Below are 25054 nucleotides of genomic sequence, written 5' to 3' on the forward strand. Positions count from 1 at the left end.
GGGCGGTGTATTCGCCAAAAATGGTGATTTTTCATTAAAATATTCATGAAAAATACAAATTCCACTAAAATCCAATAAAAACTGCTGTGTCTCATTCTACCAGTATAACAAGATATTTGGCCACACACACCTGCTCCAAAAACTCCCATAATTCCTCTGGTCCGCCCCTTTTCAAACCACCACCGGCTCTCGAAGGTAAGCCCACCCCCCTAGCCTGACAGCCATGCAGGACAGCCAATCGGAATACAGTGTGTGCTGTGACAAAATCAAAGAGGGTGCCATTTTTGGCATTTTTTCCGATTGTCATGAAAAACGGTTTGGCGACCAAAAGTCATTCCACACTTTGTATTTTGAATAATATTTAGTATGAGGTGTATTTTGTACATCAGGCACACTAAATAAGAAATAACATAATCAAAAAGAAATACACAACCACAAAATCACACACAATCTCTTTAATTACATTTAATAATATTGCATATTACAAAACATTGCGTGCATTCCTCTGTTAAGCTCTAACTTCCCCTGAATTCAAGGCAGACTTGAATAGTAACCATCCTTAAATCCAACTGTATATGCAGCAAAGGAATTATGAAACATGAATCTTCACAACAAAACACTTTTCAAGGCATTTTTGCGTTGCACACACATAAGCAGCCAAGCACTGAGAATAACTAGCAGCATATAACTGGCCCAGTTTACAGTAGAAGAAAACAGCAGAGGCAGAAGGTATACAACATCTGATATGGACCGCATACTTTTTAAGTAAATATATAAAAACATCTATTTGTCGGGAAATCCAATAAAGAGTATGAAAAATATGAATAATACTTTAATAATATACTAGCGATAAGAAATCAGTATTGATTAATGACCTACGTAAAGACTTTTATACATTCTTTTAAATAAAAAAATACTTTGGTAAAAGATAAAATGATGGTTTCTGACTTTTAATGAGGAGGTAGCATCTCTCCTCCTGTGCCCTTATCTGATGAATATCACATACCAAATTGTACCTTGTCCTCGAAGTTATGACTTTCAGATGTATAAGTCCTAAACTATGCAGCTTCACAATAGCCAGGCCAGAAATGCAGTTAATATTGAGATTACTGATTTAAGTAAGTTATGTTAATTTGTTGCTAATTGAGCATATATCTGAATAAAGCTGTTTGCAAAAAGGCAGCAGTGTCAAATCAAAACTATTGAAACGTGTTCATTTAAGACATAAAGACCCAATCCGGAACAGGACTCTGGTGCCACCAGGGATCATGAGATCACCTCATCGTTAGTTCATGTTAGACTTGTTGACTTTGCAGCAGGTGACACCCAAACACACACACGTAGACTTGATTCACTGACAATAAAGATTGGATCATTACAGTGCTATTAAGATTCAGGATTGAGGCTAAAATCTTCAAAGCTCAATAAAAACTGCCTATTTCTGGCAAGGCTAGTGGAAGTAGGACTGCAGGGTACCACGGCGGCGGACATCGGTTGTCCAGCAGTGGAAGCCACCACCCAGGGAATTGGCATGACGAATATTCACCTTTATGGTCTGGATACCTGCAACAAAAAACACATTTACAGTAAGGAGCGCTGCACAACATAGAGGGCTTAGTTTTCTGAGAATAAACCTTGAATTATAGTATTTCATTCATAAAATTGACCAGTAAGAACCGTCTCCAGAATCACACCAATGCTGACACACTCAGACCTGGAGAAAGTAACTCATGCACTCATTTTTCCCTCCTGTCTGACATGAACCAAAAGTCTTTCTGTCGCCTCCACCATCAACAATCCTGGCTTCTCTCTACTGGCTCCCTGTCTGATTCAGAGCTGATTTTAAGATTTTACTGATCACTTTTAAAGCTTGTTGGGTCTTGCCCTCAACAGCAGAAAGTCTGTTTGCAGCCTTCGATCCTCAGGTGTGGCCCCTCTGGCCGTTTCAAAGTCGAGTCTTAAATCTAAAGGTTACCATGCTTTTGCAATCAGGACTCATTGACTTTGGACTGATCGACCTGATGGGATAAGGCTCACAAAATCAGTAACTTCCTTTAAATCACTTCTTAAAACTCACTTTAATGGAATTGCTTTTATCTGAACTTTGAACTTTTTCTTATTCCTTTTTATCTTTCTATCCTTTTAGTCTTGTTACTGTTTTTATTCTTTTTTATCTGCATCTAATTCCTCTTTTGTTTTGTATTTATGATGTTGCCTTTTCTATTGGCTTTACTTAAGCCAACTATTTTTTTAAAGGTGCAATATATAAGAATTTGGTTGATATACTGCCCCCTATTGTTTTTTGAGTTTGAATTCGCACTTTGAATTGCCTCATTTCTGAATGGTGCTACATAAATAAGCTTGCCTTGCCAGATCAGATTGACATTTTTATGTTTTGCATTTTGTGTTTTTTTGCCTTCTTGTTTTAACTTCTTCTCAGTCTGGGCTTGTTTATGTTTGACTTTTAGACTAAATTGTCTCTCTGAGTTTCCTGCTTTTGTTTTATCTGTCAAAGCACTTTGTAAAATCTGTTTTGAAAGGCGCTATATAATTAAAGTCATGAATAATTCTCTTGAAATTAATCTTTAGGGTGTAAAATGATTAGAGCTGCAACAATTAGTTGATTAATCAGTTAGCTGTCTACAGTTAAAGTAATACAAATAGTCGCTTAATTGTTTCATGTCAATTTTTGAAAAAAAAGTCCTCCTGTATGACAGTTAACTGAATATCTTTGGGTTGTGGACAAAACAAGACATTTAAGAATGTCATGTTGCGCTTTTGAATAAAGTGATCAACATTTTCTGACATTTTATAGACCAAAGAACTTATCGATTCATTGAGAAAACAACTGACAGATTAATTAGCACTGAAAATAATTGCAGCCCTGTAATAAAGATTTTGAGAGATGTCAGATCCAGTAGGTGTCAGCAGCAAGAAGACATGAAATGTTTAATTGATAAAACAATTAGTTCAGAAAACTGAAACTATTTTGCTAACTGACTAGTACTTTAATACTTTAAATGATTGAAATTAATAATGAAAATAATCATTAGTTGCAGGCCCAAAAATGATGCCAAAAAGAGATGTAAAAACTTGAATATGAACTCACCGAGACTCTCAAACATTTTGTGAATGGTGCTTTCATTGGCATCAACCATAACACGCTTCTCACCCAACATTAGGACATTCATGGACAGCCACTTGGAGGACATCCACAGTGGGTGGTCTGCACAGAAAAGGAGAGTGTGTTTTTTTACAGCAAGAATTCAAAGTGTTGAGTGTTCCAGCAGAAGATAAGTCTTAGATTAAAAAACCCACCATCAGGAATCAAAGGTGTTGGTGGTTTCACAATAGTCCAGCCGGCCTTCTTGAACATGTCAACCTGAGGTGAAGGGACAAAGAGCAGAGGTGAACATGTGCTGTTCATCAGGTTAAAGTCCACCAGAGGGCAGCAGAGGGCACGGTGATAAAAGATAAGCAGACTCTCCTGTCTGACAGTACCTGGTGGCATGGGCGATCAGGGTTTGACAGCACCAGTCCCGGCCCGATGATGTTAAAAGTGGCATCGATGTGCATGGGGTTCGGGTCCTTGAAGGAGATAATGTGGACCTTGTAGTCTGGGGCCAGATGACGGCGCATCCACTCAATTCCCATGAAGTTTGTAACCTGCCGAAAAAAAGAGGTTTGAGAGTTGTATCTATCTTCAGATGAAAGTACAGCATTTTTTTGAGTGTCCACTTGCACACAGAGACCTCTAAATGTCATCTAATATTCTAGTAGTAGCAAAATGTGTCTTGATTGTTGGATAAGAATGAGGAATTTCTCCCCATCATGTAGCAAATAGTGTTCGTACCTGACTCCTCTGGACAAAAAGATCCCTCCCAGCTCTGATGAAATCTGCTGCATCAAAGCAGGGCTCATGCTCTGTGGTCACGAACTTCCCCTGGGCGGCCAGCATGTGTCTGTCCTCCACTGTGCGTATGGGGTAGTCCTGAGTGACACAATAATGATTTACACTCCAGCAGTTAAGCAGTCATGTCTCTCGCCAGTGCAATAGATAGCACAAGTCAAAGAGGTCAGAGGCGATAAGAAAAGAACACGGTGTTTTAATGCACGTATGACTTTAATTTCACAAGATAGAGCCTCACCTGATCGTACAGATCGTCGGCCATCGTGGGTTTGGGAGCTGTGGTCCATTTAGCACCTTTACTGAAGTACTCCTTGATCAAAGGTCTGTAGGCTCTGTACTCAAAGAAGCGAGCCCTCCAGGCCATAGGAGCCTCGATAATTTCATTTCCCACCACCATGAGGATGTCTCTGGGCATGGCAGCGTACATGCCTGCAACAGATTCAGCAACACACAATCAGCTGACAGAGAATATTTCAAATATACAACTGTTTTCATAGACAGATAAATGTGAGACCAGCGGTGGAAGAAGTAGTCAGATTATTTACTTAAGTAAAAGTAGTCTTACACCATAGAAATACTCTATTACAAGTCTTGCACACAAACTCTTGAGCTTAATCAACAAAATGTACTTTAAGTATCAAAAGTAAATGTTTATGCAAAAAAGCCCTTTTTATTATTATTATATAATTATATTCAGAGATGGAATGTAACTAAGTCCATTTACTCAAGTACTACACTTAAGTACAGTTTAAAGTACTTGTACTTTACTTGAGTATTTCATTTTCTGCTACTTTATACTTCCACTACATTTTGGAAGCAAATATTGTACTTTTACTCTACTACACTTATGTGATAACTTTAGTTACTAGTTACTTTCTCAGATTACACGCTGCATCAGAGCCAGAATAGCACATTTTTATTTCACTACATTTTTACATCTGTTGCAAGAAATTTCTTCTTAAGTACATTTAATATCAGATACTTTAAGACTTTTTCTAAAGTACTATTCATTTGGGTGACTTTCACTTTTACGCCACTTTTGGGTACTTCTTCTTTCTTATTAATGGACAGTTATTATTGAACAGTTGTAGGCTGTTTAGTGGGGCCCTAATTTTAACAGTTATACATATGTTTGTATACTAAAATCTATGAAAATGCGTCATATTTCATAAACTTTTTGTATGTTTTATGTGTAAAATGTGATTCTGTAATAAACTAGAGTTGCCAAATAAATATAGTGGAGTAGGTACTGGGAATGTAGGGTTATAAGTGAGCTATACCCTTGCTTTATGGATTATTTTACCTGATGAGGTGAAGTCCGGAGTTTTGTACTCCATGGACCAGTCCAGTGGTTCTGGCCTCCTCACAGTGACGCCCTCGTGACGCAGAATATTGCACATTTCTTCAATCTCGGCAACAGCTTTTTTCAAGTGGTCCTCAGGAAAAGACTGGCCCCCATACTGCTGGTAGAAGGGCCAGTACTTATCATATGTGTTAGCCTGTTGAGAGGTTCACAGTACAACAACATGGAGTTAGTCTCACAGTGAAAGTAAGGCATCATGTTACAGTTTTGGAAACATGCACAGACAGCAGTGTGGACACTGATCTGTGTGTTTCACTTGCATGCTTACTTTCACTTCCACAGTGAAGGGAGGCACGTGGGCGTTCTCAGCACGACCCACGATCACCTCCTCCAGAGGGTCCCATTCATTGTGACTGCACACAGGACATTCCTGCTGCAGGGGCTCAGTAACATGTTCTTCGTCCACTGCACGCTGAGACTGTGCAGCAGCTGCGCTCGAAGTGCTCTGGAAGGCCCTCTGCGCCCATCCAGTCACCGCCCGGCCGAGCTGAGGACGGAAATAACACAATTTGTTTAATATTCTGCTGCTGGAAAAATGGATTTCACATTTGTGCAGGCAAGGATTTTGTAGAAATATGCATATCAACCTATTCTGAAAAATGCAATGTGTACACATGAATAGACTCTGTTGTAAACAGAACACCAAGGCTGCATGTTTGTATATTCTTCATGCCAGACATGAAGTGAAATTAAAGCTGATAGACCAATAAATTACTTTGCTGGCAGCTCACATACAAGAGGGCTAATTTTAAGTAGAGTAAAACTGTGCGAAAGAAACAGTGACCTTAGATATCAGTGAGAAATGCCGTCTGTTGGTCTGGTGCCAAAGTACACGTGTTATTAAGAAGCCTTATCTCCGCAGATAGCGAGACCTCTGCTGGCTCAGGAGCAGCTCGAGTGTCACTGAGTTTGGGAGCGCATCTGTGCCAAACAGCTGTTCACCGTCACTCAGACACCAGAGAGAGAAAAAACCAAAAACCTCTCTCAGCATTCAGAAACAAATCAATCCATGGACTGAGGTCTGCTGAGGAAATCTGTGTTTTTGTCATTTTAGTCCAAACAGACAATTTGATGTGATTTGATTCTCGAGATTTTTTTTTGGTTTTTTTTTGTACTTCCGACAAATAAAACGTTTAATCACACAAACGATAAATCAATTCAATGACCTCAAGTGAAAGACGCAGCTCATATGCAGCACAGTGAAGAAAATGTCGAACAGATTTATTTTTTTTATTCATTTGACTGACATGTGCTTTTAAAAAAAAACAACAAAAGGATACTTTTTCTACAAATTTCTGGAAACAACATAAAAACCACCGTTATACCAACCATGGCTCCGATCAGATGGGCAGCCTCGGCCCCCCTGCTACCTCCTCTCAGACACCTGACTCGCAGCATTGTCCAATGTAATAGTGAGTGTGTCAGTGAAGCGCAAACGGCAGCGCAGGATCCACCTCGCAGTTTGCCTCATGAATGAAGACGCCTCAGCTTTATAGGAGCGGCTCGACGTGTCTCGGAGACCATTGGTCGCCTTCGTGTCGTGGGGCAACGTGACTTGAGGAAAAAGCATTTCTGAAACACAATCCCCTTACGCCAGCAAATTCTTATCGACCGGGCTGCTCCTGTTGAAAAGTTTTTCGAGGAGAGAGTCTCTGGAAGTGTCTCAAGAATTGTTTTACATTGTGCAGAATATGTTTGTTCTCTTTCAAGGCGACGACGTGGGAACTGACAGTTTTGCACAAGAAAGAAAAAAAATGAAGGAACAGTATTAAACGAAACAATTATAAAAAAAGACTGGTGGTATTGCAGAATAAACTAAATGTATGGGATGGGTTTTGTTTGCTTCTGCATAAAAAGGCTGGACAGTGATTTTTCAGTTATTTCATGTATTCAAAACCAAGATAAAGTCTACAAATCTCAAACAAATATCTTTGCAATCCTCTCTTATTAATAGTTCCTGTGTTGATTACAAAAAAAGCCACTTGTAAAATTGTATTATGAACAAGCAAATGTGATAAATTTTCTAAATAACTGTCTGGATCTAACTGTACAGTTGGGTTCTGATTCAGTCTGTCGTGCTTATATCAAAGTTTTAAACCCAGCGCTATCTAAACTATTTACGGTATCATCTGATCAGAGAACGTCACCCAACACACGCTGCAGAGCAAAGTAAAAAGGGTGAAAAAGGAGTTCACCTAATCAAAGAGATAGCCTTGTGCTGCCTGTGGCCACATGCTTCACTGGGGTGTGCTCACAAGAGTTTCACAACCAAAAGACCTCAGTGACTGATAGTACCTCTAAAAAAGTCTGGCTGATACCCAAGGGTTCAAAGGATAGGCACGTAGGAGCACAGCCATCTATCTTAATAAGTTCTATTTAGGATATAAATAAGTTTGATAAATTTAAGTCAAATATAAATATCTGTCACTTATCTTCTTCTTCTTCTGCCGATTATTGGTCCTGTCAAAATGCAGAGAAATGCATAGATCTATATCATAGTCTTCAAAATGTTCTCCATGTTTGGGCGGGGTTGGGGGGCAAGACCAGTTTTTTCTAAAATCCTGGCAACGGCCCTGCCTATGATGCCTTCAGCTCTCAATAGCATTGTTCACTGGTCTGCCGGTCAAATGGAGAAAATCAAAGCTGCATTAATCAATTTATGGTCACTAAGGGTTAAACATGCAACAAGCAGATAGATACAGAGCTGCACAGCTGCAGTGACTCCCTAGTGTCAAGTTTCTCATCTAACTCTTGGCAAGAAAGCAGATAAGTATATTTCCCCACAATGTTAAACAATCAGTGGTTTCACATTGAGGGAAAGAGGAAGTCAAAAATCGTTGTTCAATTGTTTTTTTCAAATATGTCTTGCCCAACTGTGGCAAAAAAAGCTGTTTTGCAGGTAGTTTTAGTGGCATTTTACAGTTTGTAACTTCCTGGAAACACATTAAAAAATGTTATGACTCATCCTGCACTCGGGGGCGTGTCCTTATTATTCGTCCAATAAATGCTTTCTTTATTTTATGAGCTGCCATGGATGTATAAAAAGAAGAAGGCTGGCAGAGGACTGTGTTGCTCATCACCGACCTCAACGATTACTGTACAAAAGCACAACTTTACAACATCTTGATTTGGGTGAAACTGGGTCACATTTTATGGAGTATATGGTTTTCCCTCTGCTGTCCTCGGGCTGCTCTGCCAGGAGCACCTCTGGACAGATAGCTTTACTTGTTGCTAAAGTAACTGATAACAAACTGATAACCAGCAGCTTTTCAATGAACAGCTCCAGACCAGAGTCACACGGCATCTGAGAATGGCAACGGAGGACAGTTGGGCCAAGGTGATTTATGTTTCCTGGTAGACAGACACCTGTAGCTTTGTTGCTAAAGTTCTAACTGCGGCTAAATGTAGTTGCTGTTTTTGGTTGGTGGTCCTTGCTGACTCAGCCCCTGGTTGCCATTAGCTATATCTGGCAATACAACCACCTCGGTACTGTATTCCCTTCATCAAATTGGCTTTGTCTTTTTGGAGGATGTGCTGTTCTGTTCCCGGCTGACCGCGTTCACCAGACTGCCAGTCTCATAGAGAGTCACCTGGTATGTAACAAAGCTGATGAATAGCTCAGGGGGTTAAATGCACCCCGTAGCTTTGCTGCATGGAGTAAAACTTTGCCATCATAAAAACTTTAACTTTGAACCACAAAAAGTTCTTTGGACATCTGTGACTAAAGTTGAAAGGAAGTCTAAAATTACATTGTAAAAACTTTTCATTTTGAACCTGGTAAGGATGTCACTTGGTCATCAATAGTGGACATTGAAATCTTTGATTCGGGGTCTCTACTGGACTCTTGCTGATATGTTTTTGCTCAGTGGGAACCTTTACCTTGTCTGACATTTGCAGCTCCACCTCCTGTATGCACTGACCCTATTTTCCAGCTGACCCTAACTCTGACCTTAAGAGACTTTCTTTAACGTTGTTGTTCTCTAAATAAGTCTTGGTTACTTCTGTCAGCCAAAGTTTGAAGACTGCTTCCCACTTTTCCTATTTATGTGCAATAAAACTATTGATGCAGCTGAGCTTCAACAGTGTTTCCAAATTATTCACATATTTCACATTTTCGGTGATCTTAACTCGCTTCTTAAGAAAATGCCCCGCCCCACTCAACAAAATCCTTTTTTTGCAACATTCCCCATTTTGCAGCAGGGGCTGCACTTTTTTCTCTCCAGGAGCTGAGGCTTTTACACCAGAAAACATGATGGAGATATATTTACTTTCAATCATTTTAGCTACTATCCTCGTCATACCATTCACCCTCAAAACGTTCTACCCTTACGTCTGGATGGATATTCTGTATTTCAGGGATCTGCTGCGGATTTTAGTGAGGTTTGTGTCGAGGCGAAGAAGGAGACCCCTCTTCTTTGTTTTGGATCGTTTCTTGGAGCAGAGCGCAGCGCATCCGGACAAGCCGTTCATTGTGTTTGAAAAGGAAGCTTCCTCTTACTCTTACACTGATAAACGGAGCAATAAAACAGCCAACGCGCTTCAGGCTCAACCTGGGTACCAAGCTGGGGACACCGTGGCGCTTTTCATGGGGAATGAACCCGCCTTCATGTTCACCTGGCTGGCCTTGGCTAAGTTGGGCTCGCCTGTGGCTCTCCTCAATCACAACATCCGCACCAAGTCTCTGCTGCACTGCTTCAACTGCTGCAAGGCCAAAGTGTTGATAGCTGCGTCAGGTTCGTGCGTAATGAGAACATCCACTGAACGTTAAAGTTCTTAAAATAAGTTATTTCTGCTATTCAAGGAGCTGTTGACTCCAGCCAAACATTCAGGTTGGATGTTTTAACAGCTGTGGTTTCTGCTCTCAGTTTAACCTCTGTGACAGTAGCTCAGTAGCTGTCTTTAGAGGAAGTTTTTCTCCCAAATCTTATTTAATTAGAAGTTTGTAAATAAATAAACAAATACAAGTTTTAGATTGTCTTGGTGGAGTTTAGTTTAGGGAAGTGTTTCCATCACAGTAGGCTCAGTCACTGCTACAGTTGATATCTGACAGGGCAGAGAGTTGTCTTGAATGGACCCCTGCCAGATATTGAACACAGTCGTGGAGGGAGAGGCACTAAGATATTGAAGATTTCAAGTATTCAAAGGATTTATTGTCATAAGCAGAAGTCAACCAGTACTCAATTCAGTAAAATTCTTGGTTCACTATGTTTCTACCAGCTGTCGTGAATTAACCATTTAAAATATACTTAAAATTCAGAAAAGAATCAACAAGTAAACATTTATATCCTCTCATCACTCACATACATTCATATACTGAGGTGGACTATTGTAAAAAAAAAAAAAAAAACAACAGTAAAAGTATGTGCAAAATACTTCAGGTCCAGTGGGCAGTATTTTGGAGGATTTAAGAGGATCTATTGGCCGAAATAGAATATAATATTATTATATAAATATGTTTTTCATCACTGATGGAGTGTGAATAAGTAAATCTACTCAAGTACTGTACTATAGTATAATTACGAGGTACTTGTACTTTACTTGAGTATTTCCATTTCCTAATATTGTACTTTTTACTTCTTATTTGATAACTTTAGTTACTTGTTATTTGCAGATTGCATGCTGCATCAGAGCCATAGTAGAACATTTTTAAATGATTTTATTTACAGTCGTACTCTGGGTACTTTTTACAACACTGGTTTTTCATTAGCGTATAATCTCCTGACACTTAGAATCATATCTACCGAGGTAGAGCGTCCTCTTTCATGGAGTCCGCCATGTTGCACCGCCATGTTTCTACGGTAGCCCAGCACAGACAAACCCAACACTGACTCTAAAGAGGGACTTTCAAGTTTATCTCATTGTTTGCTACCACAATAACAAGATGTGAGTTGTTGTATTTTGTTTGTTGCAATCTGCAATCTTACCACTAGATGCCACTAAAGCCTACACACAGGTCCTTTAAAATATTGATTTGAAATAATTATATATCCCGTGGTCAAAAGCTCCTGTGTTAGCAATGTAAACACTAATGCTCCTCTGGTGCTCTGAGCTCCCAGTCCGGACCGCCCTCATGCACAGCTAACCAAGCTAAATAGCTAACAGCAGCTACAGACAGCGGTTACTCTAATAAGACACTGCCCCCTTTTTGTTTGGAATATGAATTAGGTATTTTCAGAGGCCTCAAAATATACTTTGAGGTTACCGAAACACCTTGTAACCAACTCACAGATGCCAACAGTATTTTGAATGTCATGCACCCTGCATCTTATAACCCTCACCCTCTTGAACTAATCCCATAGTTCGCTGTTCATTTTCTGGCCTCTGTGTTCAGATAAACTGTTGTCCAGACTTAAAGATGGAGGAAGCTGGAGACAAATAGTTGATTGTTGAATCTCATTCTCAGGTTGTTCACTACCAACCCAAAGCGACCCTGAGAACGAGACTCAACAATCAGCTATGTTTCTCTAGATTCGCCTCCTCCACCTTTAAAACCTCAATGTCAAAGTTGAGCTCACAAGGTTTTGGTCACCTGTAGAGCTGCATACTGTCTGCATTTTCATGTAAAACTAGTATGTTATAATTGTGCTGTATGTCCCCTTCCAGAGCTTAAGGAAGCAGTGGAGGACGTGCTGCCTTCACTGATGGAGCAGGGCGTCACCGTCCTCCTGATGACCAAACACTGTGACACACCTGGAATTGAGAGCTTCTCTGATAAAGTGGACGAGGCATCGGACTCCCCGCTCCCTCGATCCCTCAGATCACACATCACATTCAAAAGTCCTGCAGTTTATATTTACACCTCTGGGACTACAGGTATTAAACTGGCTGTTCCCATGGCAACATATTGGCCATACAAGTATTCTTCATCTTTCAAGCAATTTGTGTCTTGTTGTCTTTCAGGTCTCCCAAAGGCAGCTGTGGTCAATCAGAACCGCCTCCTAACAGCTCTGGCTATTTTATCATCGAACGGTGTCACATCTAGTGATGTCATCTACGTCAACCTGCCTCTGTACCACACAGCTGGATTTCTTATAGGCTTTATTGGCGCCATCGAGACAGGTGAGCCCAGTGAGATGTAGCTAAGACAGTTAGAAAGTCAGACCAGAGTGTAAAACAAATACAACTTTGCGAGATTCCTTGCAGACTAGTGAATACTTTACTGACCTAACAATGAGTCGTTAGGTTGTTTAACATGTAAATAACTAAATAATATGCATGTTTTTATGTTTATGATTTTATAGCTTTGCAAAGGCAAGGAGTATTGCTTTCAGGCTGGACTGTTGTACCTTCAAACTCAGAGCGCAGCCCAGCGAGCTGTCTCCACCAGTGGTGGTGCCACAGTTTACACTAGTGTGTAAACAAACAGGTCACATGTAGCATTGCCTTCCATAAACAAAACTTCATGATGACCATATCAAACAAAAGCAACCGAATCGCCAGAATAAATTTAGCTAGCTAAATACGTTTCTGCAAATCCATATCCTTAGTTTCTTTATGTTGCAGCTTTACATTTGTTCAGGTTCAATTTGTCACAACGCCGTGCTTATGCTCTGGTTACTGGCACAAAAATCACTTGGTAAGGGTTAGTTTGTTTCAAAATACCTGTTTTGGTTGCCACGATCAGAGATGGAGACAGTCCGACTTGCTCTGAAAAACACCTGGTCTTAGCTGCCACAAAAACGTCTGGAAATGTCCGGAGGTCTCCTTAAAGGACCTATTTGTAAGAAAAGTTGATTTTCTACTGATTGATTTTAACTCTTCAAATACTTACACTTTGGGATGGTAGGCATCAGTATTTGACAAGTTGGGAATGTCGGGTCCTTAAAAAATACCCTGTGACTCAGCCGTCTGGCAGCCATGTCTCTTGTATAACGCCACCATCATCCTCCCACCTCCTGATGTGAACATGATATGCCACATTTGGTACAAATTGGTACATCATTGGCGCCACTGTTGCAAAGACAACTGGATCGTTTCTGTTTTCCTCAGAGTGCAGGACAAAACCTGAGTTTATTCATTCATTTAGTCTATTATGGACTTTCAAAAGCAGAGAGATGGTGCTTGTCAGCCCTCTTGGAGATTTGGCAGCGCGGCAGAAAGCAAGAGATTTATGGATCCAATCTATACGCAGATGGTTTCATTAGTCTGTATTCATCACATTATGCATTCAACATTTAAATCATAATAATGCGTTAAAGCAAAAAACTTGTCAATTGCCAGGTTAAACCAAACAACAACAGTGGAAGACAGTCACAAAACGGTTCATTAGAAGTTGTGAGTGCTGACAGCAGCTGATCCAGGTTCAGTTTTAACATCATACATTGCTGACATATAAATCTTTACATAAACTGATGGATTGAAGTGTTTTCTTAATGGTTTAAGAACATTCTTCTGCTGCTTAAAGTGTAACTCCACCAGTTTTCTACATTAAAGTGACCTGTTAACACACTTTAATGTGTAAAACTGGTGTAATTAATCTAAGATAAATAAACAGTTGAAAAGACCATTTCATTGCCTGAAAAATGCACAAAACCTGAAAAAAACTAATGAAAACTTGGCTTTTTGGAGATGAGTGGTTCTTATAGTACAGCAGTGATAGTTAACATGCAGCGATTCGTCAGGCTGGTTCCAAATCAGCTCTGAATCATTTAAAATAATTAGTGACGTTGCCACATGCAGTGACAGGTCTGCAATCCCCCACTGGTTTCCCATCTACGATCACTGATGATTAATTGTATTTGATGCTGGAGGTATAATTTGACCTGCACCAGTTGTTCTTAACGATTATGCTGATTCATAAAAGTGGCTCCCTGTTATGAGGCTTTCGTAAGTTTCTCACACTTGACGGAGACATGAGGCGACTGCTGCAACACTGTGAATTGAAAAGTGATGCCGCCCTCCCTCTGGTATTCCTGCTGCTGTGAAACTGAATGAAAGAGTCTTTTGTCACCGTGAGGCAGTAATCTGAACAGAGCCGGGTCAACCCAAACCAGATTACCTCCTCTTTTGAACAGCTTTTTTCTAAACAGGCTAAAGTTCACACCGCGTGTAGTCTTGGTAGGCAGCTGTTAGTTATATACATATTAGGAGATCCAGTACTGCCTCACAATACTGTTGGCTTGAGTTTTGGAAAAGTCTCACAATAAGTGCAGTGATTCATATGTATATTCAGTTCATTTAAAATGGATTACCCCGCTAAACTATTGTTAATGCGATAGTGCTATTTGCAGATCAATTAAAAACATTACACCTGAAAGTTATTGGTCAGTACTTTAAAAAATGTTGATGAATATCATGAATAAACTTAATATCTTTGCTTGAATGGAAATCAGCTGTTTCTCCACTTGTATAACTGAATATGTAAACTTTTGTGTCATCTGTTGTCATCGCATTTTTATAATGATTAGCCCTTAATCACATGATCTTTTTGCTGTCTTATTTTGAAGGGTCAACTATCATCCTGAAAAGGAAGTTCTCTGCCTCTCAGTTTTGGGATGACTGCAGGAAAAACAGTGTGACCGTCATCCAGTACATAGGAGAGGTGATGCGTTACCTCTGTAGTACACCGAAGGTACGATTATTTAGCTGTTTCCACTTCTTCACACAGAGTTGTGGTTACTGCAAAACCTAAAACTAAGCAGTGTTGGAATATTCCAGCGTTGTCTAAGTAGGAGTTTTGCAGATAAAGTATTTTGGTAGTCTAACCATTTGAAGTTGCTGATTCTGCCCTTTAGTTAAGTGTTCTTTATTCCGGTTTAGCTCATTTAGTTTTCTTTGTGTGGAAAAGCCTCTGCAGCAGCGTCTTGATCATGTGACAGTTGAAACTCTCAAGTGAAACCTTAAACCGCTGGCATTCTTAAAGGGTTTGCATGAGGCTAAAGTGATTCTGCCTCTAACTCAGGGGCAGAGGAACGTGAACAGATAAACCTTGGGAGACACTCAGGGTAAAATTAGATATAATAGATAATAATAGATATCACCATGAACCTATTACCTGTTGCATCTTTTTCTGCATTATAATCTCTAAAATAACAGTTTTCATATCAGTGCATATCTGACAGCATGTGGCCAACAGGGACGGGCATTCCAAGCAAAAATAAAAAAAGGAAGATGTATATTTTTAGATGAAACCAGTCACATGAATTATTCAAATTTTTCAAATTTAACAAATACTTGAAAATTCAAAAATCATGACCCATCCTTAATAGCGATATATCTGTGATAGGCCAAAAATGGCCCACCAATTTATCAGTGGGGCTGTAATATAAATCAGGCTGAATGATATATAAACAAAACACTGTAAGTATAGATAGGTGTAAAACTGGAGACTTTGGTGTATGGAAATGCTGCTGAAGTGGAGATTTCAGCATAAGAGTCTGAGAGAAAACTCATTTTGAGAGAACAGCTTTTAAAAATGTATTGTAAAATTCCATATCAAGTTGATTACTTAAGTTAAGACAAGTTTTCTGATACTTTATGTTGAAAGGTCCAAATGAGGCTCTCTTATTAAATATCAACTAATTTGCACAAATTTCCAAAGTTTCCAAACACCTAATTTTGCACATTTTACTGAAGCCTCTTATTCAAAAATATCTGTCTAACATGTTGAAAGATTGGTCCACACATATATTAACCTTTATCTTTTCACTGAATGCTAGATTTTCAGTTACTAGAAGGATTGCAGCTCAAAGAAGCTCGCACAGGATCTTTGGCAGCGCGCTGTGGGCACCGTGCCTCCTCTTGGCCATCTTAACCTCTGTAAAACTCAAGTTCACTCGAGACATCTGCAGACGCAGAGCACGGTGAACCGGCTGCAGCAAGCTGCCTTTGAGTCTAGTCAGACATGAACCTTCCAAATCTGTACATTCCCACGCGGAGCACAGCTGGCTTACCAAAATAGAAATCATTAAATCTCAACTATCGGGTTCCTGTGCGTCATTATCTGTAGGGGTTTGAAAAGCAGGAGACATTATGGATACATGTGAACTTCAATCACTGATAAAATCAATAACCATTTTAAAGTCTAGAATGTTTGAATACTTATGAGATCGCCTAAAGATGTATCTCCTGTAATTAGGAGTAAACATTCTGCTTACATGTATTGCCATTCAGAGTATCTAATTGCATCACATGAAGTGCAGTGTCGATTTACTGCGTGACCCCTGCAGTGGGAAGAGGAGGTGGTTTTGACTGTATCTGGTCACCTCTAGGAATAGATGCTGGCCTTTAGTGACGGAGACCATATCAAGTAACTTGGCAGCCAAATCTCCCTGGACTATAATATGTTGAGGGTCACATTTGTCACAGTTAATGGTATTTCTTTTACAGTATTTCTATTGGTTTAGCGAGATTTGTATTTTTAAGTCACATAGAAGTATTTTAGCTACTTTGAATTGGTTTCTAATGTCAGATTCTTATATATAGACTGGGATTAGGCATGTTTGATCAGGATTTCTAATTGAGGGCCTAATTAGATGATTGATGTGTGTTTATTATAAATATGAGTTCACATAGGTAAAACAAAAAAACTACACACATTCTCTACTCAAGCAGAAGTACAGACACTTGTGTAAAAAAAGACTGGTAAAAGTAGAAGTGCTGATTCAACTTCTTTACTTAAGTAAAAGTAATAGAGTACAGGCTCTGAAATGTACTCAAAGTTTCAAAGTAAAAAGTTTCCCTCTGAAGACATTTCTACCAGCCATTTCTGTGCAAAGCTAAGTGAAGCTCAGGTCATTTTAATGTAATTCAAAGACTATTAAACTTAAAGGTAGAATCAGTAGGATTTGTTCCAGCTGTTCCTAAACGCACCACAAAGATAGTTGATTGTTGAGTCTCATTCCCAGGACATCACATAGCCACATTTGTGTTGGTAAAACGTCCCGAGCAGCAACAAAGTGAGAAAAAAGGAAAATCCAGGCAGAGGGCTGCAGGGTCTCTGCAGATACGAGACACTAACACGCCTTTTCTCCCCGTTCACATCTCCCTCTCTGTCTGATTCTGTCTTCTTACATCTTTTACGTTGTTTCGTCTTGCTACGTCTGCCGTGCGTGATGTGCACTGATAGGTTGAAATCAGTCTTGTGATGTTGGGAAGGTGGCGTGCAATGACGCAAAATAAAGATAATCCATAATTCCCCTCAAATGCATTAAAACTAAAGTAACAAGCCTGTTTTGAAAATATAAAGGGGTAGAAAGTACAGATATTTGTGTTCAGATGGAGGGAGGAACTGTCAAAAGTTGTCAGAAAAATAAATACTCAAGTAAAGTACAGATACCTGAAAAATCTACTTAAGTACAGTAACAAAGTATTTCTACTTCATTACTTCCCACCTCTGAGTCTCATACTTTACTTACACATTAATTTTTTAGTTAGTTGATTAGATTTTTTTTTCCCTCTGTTCTTGTTACAGTTGATTCTTCTTCTTTACATTTTTATTGCTTTATGTATTGCTACAGTTTTCTTATTTTACTGATTTGGCGTTTTTATTATTTTTCACTTTTTTATCTAAGTGACTGACTGAATGAAATCCATCAGGCATCACATTATTTATTTCTTGCAAAACGCTTAATCTGTTTTGTTTTTTATTTGTATGTGAAAATGCAGAGAGAAAATGACAAGGACCATAAAGTCAGACTGGCCATCGGTAACGGTGTGAGAGCTGAGATCTGGAGAGAGTTCGTCAGTCGCTTTGGGAACATTCAGATCAAAGAGTTTTACGCCTCCACTGAGGGAAATGTGGGATTTGTCAACTACGCAGGAAGAATCGGAGCTGTCGGACGAGTCAACTTTTTACATCGGGTAAGAGTTAGATCAAAACAACATTTTAGTTTTTGTTTCAGTTAACATCGTTTCTGTTATAAACTTTTTTTTTTGGCAAATATCTTTATTGGATTGTCGAGACACAATAAGTGTCCATCTGAAGTTTGACATTTCTGTTTTAATTAACAGCCAGTTCATTCATGTGTGTAACAAAAAAAAAAGTGTACTTGAGGCTCACTTACTCATACTTTTAGAGCTTTCAACCACATCTCCAGGTCTTCACTGGCAAAGTTGGACTGAGAAATGTAATTGAAAGCAAGTAAGTGGTGGAAAGAGTACTTAAAATCTGTATTCAAGTACGAGTACAGTTACATTACTGAAATATTACTCAATTACAAGTAAAACTAGAGAAGGTAAGTTCTGAAGAACTTGCGGTTGTGAATGCTCCCTGTTGAGACTTACTTAGACTTAGACTTAGTTCCTCCCGTTCCTATTGGAATATTGGGCGACGAGTCCCCTCCATTTGTTCCGGTCTCTGGCGGCTCTTCTTGCTCCGTGCCAGCTGACACCCATCTCGCTCAGGTCTTCCTTGGCTGTGTGCCTCCACGTCTTCTTCGGCCTCCCTCTCTTCCTCACTCCAACTTCTGGCATCCAGTCCATTGCCACACTTGCCGGTCTCTCTCTTGGCAGTCGGAGTACGTGTCCCGTCATTCTCCTTCTCCTTTCGGAGACAATGTCGGACAGTGCTGCTACACCCGCTTTTCTCATCACCTCCTCGTTGGTGATGTGGTCTCTCCAGGAGATCTTCAGGATGGATCTGAGGCATCGTCGGTGGAAGACGTCCAGCTTGTTGGTGATGCTGGCTGTCTTCATCCACGTCTCACAGGCATAGGTCGCTGTTGGTATGACCACTGACATGTAGAGGCGTAGCTTGATGGCCGTTGTGACGGCTTTAGACGACCAGATGTTTCGGAGCCGTTGGAACACTCCTGCAGCTTTGCCAATTCTGTTACTGACGTCTTTCTCCACGTCTCCTGTACTTGAGATGTTACTTCCAAGATAGGTGAAGTTGTCAACATACTCTATGTCATGTCCGCCTATAGTGAGTGGTGGAAGGTGTTGGACTTGTCCAACAGCCATGGCCTTGGTCTTTTCTTGGCTTATCCGTAGTCCGACTTTTTCTCCGTGCTCATGGAGGTTGTTGGTCATCTCCTGGAGTGCAAGCTGAGTATGGCTAACCAGAGCCAAGTCGTCCACAAAGTCCAGGTCGGTTAATCTGCCCCCTCCCCACTTGATGCCAAAGTTTGCCCCGGTGACGGACTTCTTCATCACAAAGTCAATGACAATTATGAACAGTAATGGTGACAGGATGCAACCCTGTCTCACACCGGTCACAATGTCGAAGTCGTTGGTTGTGCCGTTGTTAGTTTTGACTCTGCAAGTAGAGTTGCGACCTGAAGATGTTGATATACTTTGGTGGTATGCCATATAGCTGGACGATCTGCCACAGTGATTCCCGGTGGATGCTGTCGAAAGCTTTCTTGAAATCGATGTAATTGACCATGAGGAGTGTCTGATGTTCTTGGCACTGTTCAATGATGTTGCGAAGTGTGAAGATTTGCTCGGAGCAGGACCTCCCCTTCCTGAAGCCAGCTTGTTCTTCCCTTAAGATGTTATCCACCTCGTCCTTTAGGCATTGGAGCATCACACTGCAGAATACCTTGCCAGGGATAGACAGCAGTGTGATGCCCCGCCAGTTATTACAGTCTCCGCTGGTTAGCTCCCGCACAATCCTGTACAGGGTTTTTGTGTCGTTCTTCTCCGCTGCCTCCTGTGCCTCCCGTGCCTTCCTTGCCTTTTCCTCCAGCCAACACCTTTTGTCCTTCCTGCAGCTCTTCTTCACTTCCCTGTCTAAGTGCCTGTACTCCTCATCCTCCACCCTCCAACTCCGGAGCTTCCTTTTCTGTTCTCTTTTTACCTTGGCCATCTTCCTTTCATCTATCAATTTCCATTACTTGTCTGTTATCCACCTTTCTTTGTTGGTACCTCTCCTTCTACCTAAGACTGACTCTGCAGTCCCAGAGATGGCACGAGAGAACAGGCTCCACTGCTCCTCAATGGTTGAAGGATGTTGCGATTCTTCAAGCTTCCTCCTTAATTCCTCACAGTAACGTTCTGAAATGTGGGTGTTCTTCAGCTTGTCCACTGCGTAAGGTCTCTTGGGCTGCACCTTCCTCACCTTCTTCAGCTTCAGCCTTATATTACCCACCACAAGGAAGTGGTCTGAACCTACATCTGCATCCCTGTAGGAGCGAACGTCTAGCAGTGACGAGCGCCACCTTATATTGATGCAGATGTAGTCCAGCTCACTTCGGGCCCCGCCGCCAGGTGAAACCCAGGTCATCTTGTGTATTTGCTTATGCTTGAAGAAGGTGTTTCCAATACTAAGACCACTGGTGCTGGCTAGCATCAGTAGTCTCTCCCCGTTGTTGTTTGTGGAGCTTGCAGACCCGTGTGGTCCCACTGTGGTGTTTAGGCCCCTTCTGTCACTATCCAGCTGTGCGTTGAAGTCTCCAATCAGCATCTTGATGTCATAGCTGGGGATCTCTTCGAGCACAGTCTGGAGCTGGTTGTAGAAGGCGTCCTTGTCTTCCTCCGAGGCAACCTTGGTTGGGGCATAGACTTGCGCGATCGTTACTTTGGCATGTCTGGTGTAGAGCCTCGCTGTGATGATGCGTTTGTTCACTGGCTTCCAATCCAACCAACGCTTGTGCTGCACAGCTGGAGAGGATGATGCCGACTCCATGCGTATGGTGGTCCTGCTTCCCGGAATAAAGAACGGTTGCTCCATCAACCATGAGGCGCCCCTGCCCTGTCAACCTCATTTCACTAACGCCTAAGATGTCCAGGCGATAGTCCTTCATGCTCTTCAGCACCTGGTCCATACGACCACACTGGTACAGTGTGCGTACGTTCCAGGTGCCTACTCTGGTGTTGGACTTGGCGTTGACTTTCTGACCCTGAAGATATAATAATAAAACAGAAGAACATATGTTGTGAATGCTGACTCAGCATTCACAACCAATAAGTGTAGGAATGGTTCTTAGTTTTTTCTTGTCTTTAAGAATATTACAAAATAAAAATGACAGTTTGCAACTTTTGGAAAACTTAGGAATTGAGATTAAAGCCTGCTTCAAAACACGTTGTTAAACCGAAAGGTCAAAATTCAGAAAATATCCATCTTCCTCATGCTGATGGAAAGTCAGGGGAAGTTTTGTAGTCTCCAGAACATTTCTGAAGCCTCACAACAAAAGTGTTGTAGCATTCTCCTTAACACTTGATGTAGATTGGGATTTGACACAACCAAAAAAGACATCAACACACGGTTGAGCCACTCTTTAAAAAAAGGGAGTAAATCAAATCTTTTCAAATCAATATTCCGACTTGGATTACGCCAAAGATGCTGCGAGGAACGATTTCATGGGTTTTTGGGCTTTTTTGTAGATGATTTTTTACATGTACATTTTTACAAGTCTTCATCTACTTCAGATGTTTAGGAGAATGCTGCAATGCTGTTTTGCTTTGAAGCTCCAGAAATATGTGACCACCCTGAATGGGCTTTGAGAATTTCTTTATAATCAGGCACTTTTATATTTCATACATTATCTTATTTTTCATTTACTGCATGTGACATTTCCCTTACTCCCCTAACTTTATCCAACCAGTTAAACACCCCTTTAGTGTTCAGTGCTTATGGATTTGCACAGAAATTGTTGTATAAGAAAAGTAAAAAAAAAATAGTACTGTGCTTATGGATTTGCACAGAAATGGTTGTTTAAGAAAAGTAAAAAAAAAATAGTACTGCCCACCTTCAAGAGCTGCAGTTGCTTGCTTTGTTTCCTCGTGATCGAAAACCAAAAGAATGCTATTTTAAGCTGTTTCTATCTTGATATTATCAGGCTGTAGACAATAGTTTTGTACTACTGGCTCAGCTGCATTTTTGACAGGTTCTGCCAAGAGTACAGGAAACCATTGGCAACAGGTAAATATGCAACGACAATAGTTGGTTCACGGGTGCACCGGTTCATACCTTTTTCAGGTGGAGTGTTGTTTGAAGATATAATAATAAAACAGAGGAACATATGTTGTGAATGCCTCCTGCATTCACAACCAACTACTAATCACACAAATATAGTGGATTAAAAAACTATGTGTCAACCAATTATCTGATCTGATATTCAACATTTTTCTGATTATTGCAATCAGTGCTTTGTCTTGTTTTTTATCGTACTGTGGATAAAATGAATGAATGTAAAAATCTGTTACTTTGGCTCTGATGCAGCATCTGCAAAGTAACTAGTAACTTAAGTTACCAAATAAGTGTAGTGGAGTAAAAAGTTCAGTATTTGCATATGTGGTGGAGTAGAAGTATAAAGTTTGTTTAACGTGGAAATACCCAAGTACAAGTACTGCAAATTTGTACTTAAGTATAGTACGTGAGTAAATGTACTTGATTACAATCTACTACCAGTACATGTTATATTCTGTCTTTTATTCTGCTGTAGGAGGTGTAAAGGTGTATTAGCACATAATCTAACACTGATGTTTTTACTTCCTCCTGTAGAAGCTGTTTCCCTACACTCTCATTCAGTATGACACAGAGTGTGATGAACCTGTTCGAGACGCTAACGGCCTCTGTGTGGAGTCGCCCACAGGTGAAGAAACTTCTGCAAATGTTAATATAAATCTTGTGTCTACTCCTTTGATATCAGGACTTCAGTAATGATACAAGCAGGCCTTTAATAGATAATAGTTAACAGTAAAGGCATGGCTCTTGGTTTTTTCTTGAAGGTGAGACAGGACTGCTGGTGTCGAAGATCACTGACATCGCTCCTTTTGTCGGCTACGCCCAGAATGAAGAACAAACAGAGAGGAAAAGACTTCGCAATGTTCTCAAGAAAGGAGATCTTTACTTCAACAGCGGGGACCTGATGAGGATCGATAAAGACAACTTCATTTATTTCCAGGATCGTGTAGGTGACACATTCAGGTACAGAACTGCTGTGCACCATTAATTGATTTGAAGATAATTGTCTTTTTACAGAATAATTGTTTATAGTTTTACTGCCATACCAAATGAAAGATTTTAACAAATAGAAAATGAAATGTCACAAGGTCATTTAGAATAGATCAAGAATAGATCCATAAAACCTGAGTTATCCGATCACTTCCCCACTCTGTATGCAATTAAACACAGACCTCAATGGAACAAACCGATACAACGCTTTTACACAAATAAAGAAATATCTTTATATATAACATATGCCGAATTAACAAGACAGCCTAAATGGTTCGAAATTTGTTGAAGACAGTGTTTCACAAAGTATTTAACTAACTAACTCAACAATTAACGAAATTGAACATTTTGTCAAGGGAGTCTGGTTCTCCACAGGCGTCAAAGAAATAACCTAAATTGGTTCCTTTTTACTGTATTTGCAAAATTTGACATGTTGTTGACAAGAGAGGCTCTGTTTTTGTTTCCTCACTTCCTGTAAAATGCACTTGTGCTTTCGTTAAAAAAACAACAACAAAAAAACAAAGAAACAAATATATAACTGATATAAAGTTTCAAACTTGTTTCAGGTGGAAAGGTGAGAATGTGGCCACAACGGAGGTGTCTGACATCCTGACGATCAGCGATTGTCTCAAAGAAGCCAATGTTTACGGAGTCCAAGTGCCAGGTGATGGTGATTTTCTCTGTACATTCGACCTGACTGTGTAATCCATAAGAATATAAAGACTGCCAAGTGCCAGAACATATGAGAGAGATAATCATTTGGTAATTGATTTGTTAATAAAGACAGACGCTTTGTCTGTTTTGTTTGTAGGGCATGAGGGGCGGATCGGGATGGCAGCTGTCACTGTGATGGAAGGTGCCCGGTTTGATGGAAGTAAAATATATGAGCATGTGATCAGCTACCTGCCCTCATACGCCCGACCTCGCTTTATCAGGATACAGGTCATTTTATTTTACACACTTAACTGCATTGTTCTGTCCTAAAGGTGTAAGTAACAATGATTGGGATCAATGTTTCTGCCATTTTGTCAATAGTTTGCAATACTTTTCCTCCATCCAGAATGCCGTGGAGGTGACGGGCACTTTCAAGCAAATGAAGGTGAAGTTAGTGGAGGAGAGTTTTGATCCAGGACGTATCCAGGACCCTCTTTACATCCTCGATAATCAGGAGAAGAGTTACATCCCACTGACAGCTCAGGTCTACAGCGGCATCTCATCAGGAAACATCAAACTCTGAGGAGGCTCTGTGCACGCTGCATTGGTACTTTTAATGATGTCACCTCCAGTGACTCAGTGAACTAACAAATATTTGTACTTATACTGAAAACATTTGTGTTTTGTAAAGTAATATGCAGACATACATGCATTTATTAAAAGATGGGAGTCAGAAGTTAAGGATTCATGTCAGGAGCCAGAGGAGGGAGTTTTATCATAGATGATATTTTTAATGGCAAGTAATTATTTAAATAGTATATTTACTGACATGATTCCAGTATGAGAACTGCTGCTTTTACTTTATTCAGTCCTAGAATGGCATTGAAAACTTCTAACTGAATACTTCGCCTTTAGAAAAGATGAGAAGCATGTGAAGAGTTAAAATAAAATATGTAAAGCAGCACCTAACATGAATTTTATATGGGTATATATATGGCAGATATGGCAATATCTGTAAATATAAAATGCTTTTCTAAAAATTAAACTGATTCTGAAGTGAGTTTTTATGTGTATGTCAGATTTTAAGACTAATTTCAGGTGTGACAGACCACAAGATGGAGACAAATGCACATGTTACCAGAGTCCTCAATGTAGCTGGGAAACACACCCACCGACCACTTCATTAGATACACTTCCAGATCTAATGTGGTCTGATATGACAGCTCTGCCTTAAAATCTGTCTTTATTTTATTATTAAGGTTGTAGTTTGGAGTGCTGTTAAACTGGA

General features: G+C 40.2%; 2 protein-coding genes across 2 annotated transcripts; one reads left to right on the forward strand and one right to left on the reverse strand.

The window, feature by feature from the left end:
* Positions 1 to 440: 440 nt before the first annotated feature.
* On the reverse strand, positions 441 to 6755 carry gatm (glycine amidinotransferase (L-arginine:glycine amidinotransferase)). Its single transcript, XM_084349616.1, has 9 exons — positions 6603 to 6755; positions 5542 to 5760; positions 5214 to 5409; positions 4149 to 4339; positions 3854 to 3991; positions 3502 to 3666; positions 3319 to 3382; positions 3110 to 3226; positions 441 to 1563 (listed from the first exon to the last, which is right to left on the reverse strand). Exons 1-9 carry the CDS (start codon positions 6669 to 6671, stop codon positions 1451 to 1453), a joined length of 1272 nt encoding a protein of 423 aa, XP_084205742.1. The 5' UTR covers positions 6672 to 6755; the 3' UTR covers positions 441 to 1450.
* Positions 6756 to 9412: 2657 nt separating this feature from the next.
* On the forward strand, positions 9413 to 24826 carry LOC311255257 (long-chain fatty acid transport protein 2-like). The gene is made up of 10 exons (XM_084349577.1): positions 9413 to 10006; positions 11877 to 12086; positions 12174 to 12332; positions 14720 to 14844; positions 17880 to 18074; positions 22660 to 22750; positions 22887 to 23085; positions 23679 to 23776; positions 23924 to 24054; positions 24173 to 24826. The coding sequence occupies exons 1-10, from the start codon at positions 9523 to 9525 to the stop codon at positions 24347 to 24349; spliced, it is 1869 nt and encodes a 622-aa protein (XP_084205703.1). The 5' UTR covers positions 9413 to 9522; the 3' UTR covers positions 24350 to 24826.
* The last annotated feature ends 228 nt before the right edge of the window (positions 24827 to 25054 follow it).

The sequence above is a fragment of the Pagrus pagrus genome, assembly GCF_965226575.1.
Source record: "Pagrus pagrus genome assembly, chromosome: 1".
In the NCBI taxonomy this organism is placed as follows: domain Eukaryota; kingdom Metazoa; phylum Chordata; class Actinopteri; order Spariformes; family Sparidae; genus Pagrus; species Pagrus pagrus.